This window comes from Ursus maritimus, unplaced genomic scaffold, assembly GCF_017311325.1.
Source record: "Ursus maritimus isolate PB19 unplaced genomic scaffold, ASM1731132v1 scaffold_33, whole genome shotgun sequence".
In the NCBI taxonomy this organism is placed as follows: domain Eukaryota; kingdom Metazoa; phylum Chordata; class Mammalia; order Carnivora; family Ursidae; genus Ursus; species Ursus maritimus.
In genome coordinates this window covers 29,474,662-29,484,922 of record NW_024425897.1, presented here as the reverse complement: position 1 = coordinate 29,484,922, position 10,261 = coordinate 29,474,662, and the positions used below count along the sequence as shown (strand labels likewise).

The 10,261-nt window shown below is 62.1% G+C and overlaps 1 protein-coding gene across 1 annotated transcript in view; it reads left to right on the top strand.

Moving 5' to 3' along the window:
- The window catches only part of GALNT9 (polypeptide N-acetylgalactosaminyltransferase 9), a 78,384-nt gene that overhangs the window by 29,314 nt on the left and 38,809 nt on the right, over positions 1-10,261 (top strand). Inside the window, exon 4 of the mRNA XM_040619425.1 lies at positions 8,544-8,710. Coding sequence (XP_040475359.1) covers positions 8,544-8,710 — 167 coding nt within the window. The remainder of the gene's footprint in view (positions 1-8,543; positions 8,711-10,261) is intronic.

The following is a 10,261-nucleotide window of genomic DNA, read 5'->3' as shown; positions in this document are numbered from 1 at the left end:
CCCCCCCCCCCCACCCAGTGCGCGTGCGGATGACAAACTAGAAACCAGAGAGAAGCCCTTCCGAGCCCTTGCTGTCCCGCCAGGCTCCTGGGCCTCTCTGGACTTGCTGTCACTGTCGTCCCCCAGCGGACGGCGTCGTGGGGCTTAGTCATGCACGGACAGCCTGCGTGGGACCTCGGCTTCGAACGCAGGCCTCAGCCATCCTGGGGAGACCCACTCCCTGTGCAGCTCAGCGAGTGGGGCGCCCGATCATTGCCCTGGGGCTTATCGAAGACGGGTGTGCTGCAGAATGCTCCTGCAGAACAGGCTCGGACTCACTCAACCCCATAGCAAGGCCGCGAGGACCGATAGTGCCCACATTTCACAGACGGGGAAGCTGAGGCAGGAAGGGTCAAGTCTGGATCGGGCCCATGGGCCACAGTTTGCTGAGCCCTGTGGTGTCCCATGCATTTCCCCCCAGAATCTCATCTTCTCTACATAAGCCAGACATGAAAGGGAAACTGCCTTCTGGAATCTGCCCCCTCCCCTGCCTCAAGGGGTGGACTGTACGTCCCTCCCCTGAGATTGGATGGGCTTTGTGGCTGGTCGTCCAATAGAGGGCAGAGGTGAAGTGGTGGGGCTTCCACGGCCTCACCCTGCCCAGCCCAGCACTGGCCTGGCCCGTGAGCCTCCACAGAAGTGGTCTGCCTGTCCTGAAGCCTCTGCTGCAGCCCCCACGGCCCCATTTCAGCCCACCTGACGGCCCCTGCACAGCCCCTGGCCCAGGACTGCCCGCGGAGGCCTTCCAGGAGCCGTGATGGGGATCAGATCAGGGTTGCTGTGCCCAGGAGCTGGGTTGGACGTCGTCACACAGTTGTCGGTGACAAGCCCGCAGGAGGAAGGCTGGGATGGGCCATCGCAGAATGCTGACCTCTCGGTTCGTGCCGCTAGTACGTGTTTGTGGGAGCCTTTGTGTGGCCACACGTCAGGAGACACACCTGGCGCTTAGTAGGCCCTCAGCAAGTGTCTGTGGATGACCAACTGAATAAATACGTAAATGCAAGTTCCATCTATGCCCGTGTTCAGCTTTCAGATTTTGATTCCCTAAATGGCTTTAATCCACGTGGAGCCCACCCGTCCAATGAGCAATGGTCTTGTGTTGGATTCTGACAGGTGCAGCCACTAGAAACACACATGGAACGTGGGAGTGTGCAGGCATGTGTGCCTACGTGTGCAATTCATGTATGTGTTAACGTGTGCGCACGTGTGCCCGCATGTGTAAGTGTACGCGTGTTGATGCGTGCGCACACCTGTCTGCTCGTGCATGCGCGTGCGTGTCCATGTGTGCGTGTGTTTGCGTGTGCGTGCGTGTCCATGTGTGCGTGTGTTTGTGTGTGCGCACGTGTCCATGTGTGCGTGTGTTTGCATGTGTGCATGTTCATGTGTGCATACGTGTGTTTGCATGTGTGCATGTATGCGTGTGCGCACGTGTGCCCGCGTGTGTAAGTGTACACATGTTGATGCGTGCGCACACATGTGTCTGCTCGTGCGTGTCCGTGTGTGTGCTTGCGTGTTCATGCGTGTGCATACGTGTGTGTTTGCGTGTGTGCGTATATGCGTGTGTGCACGTGTGCCTGCCCGACCGACGATTCTGTCCGCTCTCAAGCCGAAGTCCTCACGTGCTTTCTTGCATTAGCTACATTATTGATGTCCCTGTGTCTGGAGGTAGGTAGCTTTTCTAATGAAGCAGCAGCTTTAATTATGCCACAAAGCACATAACATAGATCTTGATTATGAAGACTGGCCCACGGGATAGTAGAAGGGAGACTGGCAAACCCAAATTAAACAGGACATAAAGACGAGCAGCCCAGCCCGAGCCTGTCCTCCATCATGTGCAGTAATGTCCCCCCGCCACGTGTTTGCGGAGCGTTCGTGCATATTAACTGTCTGCGTGGCGAGCGGCTTGGCTCTCAGCCCCAATAAGTCAGTTGAGGGGAAGGCGTGCGGGGGGAGCTGGGGTCCGTTACCTCGTGCCGGCTCCCGGCTCCCGATGCCTCCTGTGTCTGGGGTCAGAGGAGGCCGGTGTCTCAGACGAGGAGATGGGAAAACCGGGGTGTCATCACGGAGGCGTGCGGGTGAGGTGGGTCTTGTTTTCAGGGAAAGGCGCCTGGTTCCTTTACTCACTGGGGAGCACCGAACTGCAGCCCCAGTGGCGTTCTGGGCCGGCGGTCGGTTCTCACAGGCGACACCCTTCCCGTCTGCCCGCCGGAGCCCTCAGTCTGTGCCAGGAAGGAGGTGCCTGTGGAGAGGGCAGGGGTCCCCGGTGAGGCTGGGCAGGCGGTGGCTCGCGCCTGCTGCAGCCAGACGGAAAGAGTGGGGGCTGCCTGTCCCTGGGCTCCCTCGCAGTGGGGATTAGTTGGGACGGGGACAGAGCCCACTTCACACCAAGCTCTGGAGCCTGCCGGGGGCGAGGGCTATGTCCACCCTCAGAGGTCCCACTGAGCTGCGGGGGCTGACGGCCAACGGAAGACCTCTGAGCTGAGCTGGACCCTGGCCCGTGGCGGGTCAGTGACCCCAGGGATGTCGAGGGAGAGCCTGGAGGGGCTGGAGGTCACGGGTCCCGGAGACTGTGCGCCTGGGCTCTGATGGCCCAGGGACTCATGGCAGCCTCGGCCACCCCTGCAGCCTGCTCCCTCCACCAGGTGCATGACGGCCTCCAGGCTGAGGTGGTGGCCAGGCCCATCGGCACACGGGCCAGTGACCCCGCAACCCCTGTGACTGTCCCGCCCGGTCTGATGAGGTGGGGTGTGGGAGGGGCCTCCCCCGTGTGCGGGTTTGGGTGTGGTCTGCCAGGCTCTGCCAGCCTTTGCTCTGAGGTCCAAGGGTGGCGAGGTGAGTCGTGCCCCACAACGGGGATGAGGGCTGCGTCGCGGCCTGTGGGCTTGTCTGTGAAGAGAGGCGGGGACAGGGCAGCACAGCTGCTTTGCTCGTGCACGTCTGGGTCTGGCCGGCCGCACACCAGTGACTCCATGGTACGTGTGCGCCCCTGGCTCCACAAGCCGCACCTCGAGCAGACACGAGCGTGGGTCTTTCCTGGGCCGTGTCTCTGCGGTGTGTGCCTGGGCCTCTGTGAGATGCCGCGTGTGTGCACGTAGTTGTGTGTACGTGTCTGCGTGTACGTGTGCACCCATGCACGTGCGAGTGCATGTGTGTGCACACACATATATGTTCCTGGGAGGCCTTGCTGCCTGGATGGACACGTGGACTCGGGAGGCTTGCTGCACGGGTCTGCCCCCCGCGTCCTGCCTCGGCCTCCTCTGCCGCCGGGTCAGCGGGAAGGCCCCGCCGAGGCCTCGCTGGTCAAGGATTCTGTGTTTGTGTGGACGTTCCCGCGAGGGTGGGAGCGTGTCACCCACAGCAGGCAGGTGCCGCCACCAGGAAGACATCCACAAAGAGGCAGAAATGCTCCCCGGGCGACGTGCTTCCAAGAACCCGCCGGCAGCTGTTCCCAGAAGCATCCGTCATGGCTTCGAAGGTGCAGCCTCCGGGGTCCGCGCTGAGCCCCAGACCCGGCGTCTCTGGCAGGAGATGGATGGGCGTCCTGCTGTCAGCAGGCGAAGCTCGCCGCTCTCCCGGGGGGCTGCGTCTCCGTCCTGCGTGTACTTCTCCAGCCGCACAAAGGGCATCCCCATAAATTTCCATTAGTGTCTCTGCCGTGGCCCCATTTCCTGTGAGGCCAGCCGGGACGTGCCTGCCATGTGCTCTGACCGAGACCTTGGAAGAGGCTTTCAAGAGCCTCGTAACCACTCCTGCTCCTCTGTGGGTTTGTAAATCCTCTTAGAAACGTCCTGTGGTGGAGGATTTCCTGCTGCTCCGGCTCCGGGTGGGGAATGCGGGTCTGAGCCAGGGGCCCTGTTGCACAAAGCTCAGCCCCTCTCCGCCAGCGGTGACCTGACGCACACGCGTCCACCCGGCCCACCTGCAGGAAGCCCCCACTGTGTGCCCAGCGCATGTCCCCCACTGCTGGCTACCTCAGCTCCCACAGATGGAGCCTTCTTGAGATGGGGCGGCGGTCAGACAGGTGGCTGTGAGCGCCAGCGCCAAGCCCACTGGCTCCACGGTTGTCCTGTCTGCTGCGGGAGTAGCTCACCGTGTGGCCAGGCAAGGTCCTCCTGCCGCACCAGGAGCTTGGGCGATGTGTGTTCCGGGGCCGGTGCTGGGTCAGGACCCCTTCAGTCTCACGTGGAGAAGATCCATCTCAAACTGGCTTAAGCTGGAGCGAGAGACGGGTCGGGGGGGTGGGGGGCGGCACGGAGAATGGGGGTGGGGGTCCCTGAGCCACGCGGTCCCGAGAGCAGTCACAGCCCAGCGGCAATGGGAACTTGTCCCCCGGCAGTAAGAGCTGGATGGGGGCCCTGCCTGCCTCAGGTGCCATGCGGCCACCTGTGGCCACGCCCCAGCACCCGCGGCCTGTCCCCAGGAGGCAGAAGGGAGGTGACACACGTGAGGCCGGGAGGAATGCTGCCTCGTGGCCCAGGCGGTGGTGACGTTCCATTCTTCAGCGGGGCCAGGTTCTTATCTCTTCGTTAGCCTCGAGCCTTCCCCAACAGCAACCCTTTCCGTCTGCCCTGGGTTGAACACAAACTTTCTGCAATAGGGAAGGGGATTGCATCATGAGTAAAAGAGGTTATTTGATGCAGTTTTGTGCTGGGCCAAAATGAACCCTATACATCACTCTGTTTCTAATTCCAACAACTTAGAAGCTGCATGTGTCCCGGTGGGGTGACTCGTCAGGTGCAGGTGACCGCTGTGCAGAAAGATGGCCTCACCCTGCCCAGCAGCTGTGCCCAGGAAGGCCCCGTGCTCTCCGAAGTGCTAAACGTCCCCCAGCAGGTGGACAGCCACACTCGTCCGTGTGATGCCTGCAGGTGTCGGCCCGTGGAACCGCGTGGCTGTGGACCAGGGTGCCCAAAGCCCAGAACTGTCTGCGTGCCCCCTCACCGCTGCCTGCTCGAGCCCCTGGACAGCGGTCAGGTCCGTGGTGTCCTGCCCGGGGGGCCCATGTTGACAGGGGCTCAGCCTGGGCGGCCTTGAGGGGTGCCGCAGTGGCCCGGGCGCCTGGGGACGGGCCGGCGAGGGCAGGCAGAGTCTTGGGGATGAGGCTTGTACCCACTGGCACCTGCATCCCCAGGGCTCTGTACCATGAGCGGGGCTCACGCGGGAGCACCGCATGCCCAGCCCGGTCGCCCAGTATGGGGATGTGAAGGAGGCCCCGAGCCAGCCTGGTCTTCCCTGCTGTGTGGGGTAAGGCTCAGCCTCCACCTGCAAGGAGCCCACTGTCCCCGGGGGACGCAGTCCTGGGCAGCGGGGCCACTCCTTCTGCCCTAGGCACACCCTCCCGTCTTTTCTCCCTCTCTTCCTCCCTACTCGAACCCCAAATGCTGCTGGGCCCAAGCCCCTATGAAGGCTGCATGTCCTGCATCCCTCGCAGGGAGTCGAGCCGTGACCAGTGGGACATATGTGGACGTGGGGAACGTGTGCCTGGTGGGGTGCCCTCCTTCCCTGCTTCCTGCGATGGAACTGGGGCTGCTGCACAGGCAGGCTTGGGGACGACCCCACTCTCGGCACAGTGACGAGGCCGAAGGGCCTGGCCGCTAACAGCCCAGCCTCCAGCCGCCCCAAACCACGTCTCCAAAGTGCACACACACAGAAACCAGCACCCCCTTTGTTTATATCACTCCTGTGTCCCCCGGACTGTCTCCACAGCTGCCCCCCCAGGCTCTGCCTACAGCCATGCCCCCCCCCGACTGTTCCCCCCGTGTGTCCTCAGAACTGTGCCCCCACCCCGTTGTCTCCACAGCTGTGCCCCACCCCCATACGCTGTCCTGCAGCCGTGCTTCCCCCCGGCTGTCCCCCTAGGCTGTCCCCAAGCTGTCTCCCCCCACCAGCCACGCTCAGACACACGTGGGTGTTACTGGGCTCAGGGAGGGGACAGCCTGGCACGGAGTTGAAGCCAGCTTACTCTCTCACACCCAGAGTTACACACGGCCATGTTTGCCAAGCTCCGTAGTAATCTATCCTGTATTTTACAATCGTGGTGACCACGGTCGATGCACTGTTTTTACAAAGGCTGTCTGGACAGCACCAGATCCTATAACAGACGTGACCCTGTCGATTTTCTCGTCCCCGAGTGGGACTTACTCTTGCTGGAGGAACTCAGTGAGTAGAATCTTAAGAAGCAACATCACTCCGTGTGAAGAATTCCTTCCAGACCGTGGTTTCTAAGGCAGAGATGGAAAGACGGAGGGATTATCCGGTGAGTGCCTCGGCACAGAGGGTCCAGCATGGAATCTGGGCTCTCAGAACAAAATTCATGAAGTAGATTGGGCTTAAATTATTCAGAGAACTGATCTAACCCAGCAAAACGTGTGTCCAGGCTGTGGAGAGCTGAGCTGGGAAGACCAGCCTGCTTTGTCCGTTAGGACTAGGGGGCATGTTGTCTGGGCCTAGGGATTGGTGCCCCCGACACGGGCTCCCTGCGGACTCCTCGCCTGCGTCCTGCCTCTCCCGTGAGTTCCATATGGACGGTTTCACTCCGTGGCCCTTGGGGCACTAGTCAGCTGCAGCTCTCTCTGGCGGCACCCTACTTGCTCCTTGGTCCCCCCGGTGTTTGAGCAGAGACCACGTCTGACCCCGGCCCTGTGTCCCTGCGCCTCACTCTCTCTGGGGTGTAGCCCCCACCCCACTCAGTATGACCCCCCAGCGCCCCTTGTTCCTGGTTGCTCCCATCAGAGACGAATGGGATGGACAGTCAGCCGGAAGAAGCCCCTGGACCTGGCATTTCTTCCAGTTCTCGGATCTGCCTGATGGAACAAGTGCCTGAAGAGCCTTAGTCGAGACCATGCCAGTCGGCCTTGGGATGGTGCTGCCTGTGCTGGCCTCGCCCAGGTCCAGCCACAGACCCGGCCCTGACTCAGATCTCCCTCTGCCTCTCTCCTTACGGGCACTTGTTGGAGTTGGGGCCACCCGAAGCCCAGCGTGCTCACTTTGAGATCTGGGACATACAGACGTCCGCAAAGTCCCTGTTTCCGAGGGTCGTATTCGCGGGCTCCCTTGTGGGGGAGGGCGGCACCTTCCAACCCGCAGCCAAGGGAGGAGTCTTCAGAGTGGAAGGCCCCTCGAACACTCATTAGCACAGCAGGCGCCCTTATCCGTGCCAGGAGCACAGAAGGAAAGTTGGGGGACAGAGGCCCCAGTGTGGGGCTGGGGGATCAGGGTCCCTGTCTTCCCTGCAACCAGCTGCCGTTGTCCTGGCGAAGCCCCTTCCCGACTCCAGGACTCAAGAAGTGACGTAATCTAAGTGTAAGCCAATCGGAGCGCCCCATCTCCTCGGGCCACGGTGATTGGTCCAAGGCAGGGCGCACCGTCCAATCAGAGCCAAGGAGACACCCCAAGGTGGGGTGTTTTCCCACCTGTCCGGGAACTGGACTGTCCTCCCCGGAGCATCTCCCAGCCCGAGGACGGCGTGGAGCAAGGAGAGGCGCTGGGTCCTGCCAACATCCTGGGAGCCCCCGGCCCAGCGGGCCTGAAGTCACACACCCCTGGACTTCTCACAGAGGCCAGCCAGTGAATCCCCTGCATCACTCACATCGTTACTGCCCGAGGGACCCGTGGAGCAGAGAAGGGAGAGTGTATCTGGAAGGTTCTATGGCCCTGCTTGCCTGGGAGCCTTGTGCTCTCCCCAGAATGGCTGGCTGCCTGGGAGCTAGCTCTGTGTCTGTCAGCAGCCAGCAGGGGCGTGAACTTGGAGTAAGAGCATTTTCCTTCCGGTGAAGGCAGCGCGTCTCCAAGGTGAGCGTCTGCCATGGCCGCTAGGGTGAAGCGCAGGTGACCTGGCAGGAACGCCCACATCACGTGGAAGGTCGTGAGAACAGGCACTTCGCAGGGGCCGCCGTGCCCAGCTGCTGCCGCCTCCAATGCCATGCAGTAATAAATCCCCAGAACTCACTGCCACAGCTGAGTGGGGGGGGGGGGAGGCCAGCCTCCTCAATGAGACCCCTGGGAGAACCACCCCCCCTCGTGCCCCTAAGTCCTTAGGTTTGGCCGAGGCTGTTACCTTCAGCCCCGATGACAAGGCCGTCCCTGCAGACTTCGCGTCCATTGCGACAGCCCTCAGCTGACTTTGGCCCGCAGCTCACCGCAGCCCATCACCCACTACCTGGGTTTCACTTTCGGGGCAACACCTACGGTGTAGGGTTCATTGTAGATGTCACCTCCACAGCCCCCCACTGCACCCCCACTGCAGTTGGAACCAGGTGTTGACGGCGCTGGGCTCAGGGCTGGGCCCTGCCCACCACCGGGCCACAACCTGATATGAACACCATTCCCTGACTTTCCGCAAGGACGCAGCGGGCTGAGGCTTGGAGCGCAGGAGCCCGCAGCTTCTGACGGATGTAATCACTGCGTCACGGCCTCGTTGCTCTTCTATTGGGTGTAAGATTTAGAACCGGCTGAGGGGTCCACGCTGACCGCTGACCGCTGACCGCGAACCGGGTCTCCTGCAGGTGCAGACAGATGACCCATGCTGCCGACCTGCCCCAGATCTCCGTGGTCTTCATCTTTGTCAACGAGGCCCTGTCCGTCATCCTGCGCTCCGTGCACAGCGTGGTCAACCGCACGCCCTCGCGGCTCCTCAAAGAGGTCATCCTGGTGGACGACAACAGCGACAGCGGTGAGTGGGGGCCAGTGGGGCCCCCCAGTAGTGCAAGCATGCTGGAGCTGGGGGCCGAGCCCTGAGTCAGGGTGGGCCAGGCCGCACGCCCGGGAGGCCCCAGGACAGCGTCCTCCCCGCCTCTCCCGGCTCTGGGGACTGCTGCGCCCTTTGTGCTCTGGCTGGTGGTGCGTCCCTCCACTTCTGCCTTGCCTTCATGTGGCCTCCCCCCTGTATGCCTCCTCTTGTACGGACACCTGTTGTTGGATGAGGGACACCCTAAATCCAGGAGGATTTCATCACAAGATTCTTAATCGGTTACATCCATGGAGACCCTACTTTGAAATAAGGTCCCGTTCCGAGGCTGTGGGTGGACTTGAACTTGGGGGCACTATTCATCCCCCACAGGTGTCGCCCAGAAAAGCCCGGGCAGGCTGAGTTCCCCTGTCTGTTGATCACACCTCTTGCCTCTTACCAGTGACAGAGGCATGGGCTCCAGTGAGGGTCTGCTGTCGGGGAGCTGGGCCGGCACTCACTGCGGGGACCCCGGGCCCCAGGGGGCCTCCCCGCACACGTCCCATGCCCACCAGGTGCAGAGGGCTCGAGGCCCCTGCCAGGGGTCCAGAGGCAGACCCGGGAGCCTGAACCCACCACGGGCGGCCCCCCGGCTGAGGTCCCGTGGACCCATCATGCTGGCCTCTCCTCTGCACCTCAGGAGGGAGGCAAGTGCAGGAAATTTGGGGGACACCTCGGAGCCCTCCGAGGGCAGGAGGTGCCGCGTCCAACCCAGGGTTGGTCTGAATGTCCACACTGCAGGGCCCCGAGCTGACCCTGTGAAAGGAGCGAGGATCGGGTGGCCACCTTCCCCAGAAAGGGCAGGATGGGGCTGGACGCTGTTCCGGGGAAAGACCAGCTGCCGTCCCTGGGCCCAGGGGACAGGTGGCTTCTGCAGGCGGGTCACAGGAGGAGGCCCTGCCCAGCTGCCTGGAGAGACCCCGCCGTCCTCTCTTCTCCGCCGGCCCTAATCTGCTGTAACGTGCTTGTTTGGTGCACGTTCGGCCTGGGGGAGCTTCCTCAGGTCCCTCCTGGATTTTCGCCGGGGTCTTTCTCAAGTTTTTAGTAATTTATGGAGCTGAAATTCTCATAACGTAAAATTAGCCACTTAAACCGTGAGTGCACCGTTCAGGGGTGTGAAGCGCGTGCACAGTGTTGTGCGGCCGTCCCCACCATCCGTCTCCAGAACTTTCCATCTTCCCAAACTGGAGGTCTGTCCCTGCTAAACGCGCCCCCACCCCACCCGCCATCTCTGAAGGGGGCTCCTCTCGGGGCCACAGAGAAGTGGGATCACGCAGCATCTGTCCTCAGGGTTCATGCGTGTTGTAGCAGGTATCACGGCTGAAGACCCCACGGCGTGGCCCGACCACGTGTGCTCGCCCACGTGTCTGTGTGTGGACTCCTTCCTCTTCACAGTGGAGAACTCAGTCCCCGTTCTCCTGTGTTTGTGACACGTACCTCTGTCCAGTCAGCCCCGTTTGGCTGGTTTCTGTCTGTCGTCCCCCCCCCCCCCCCCCC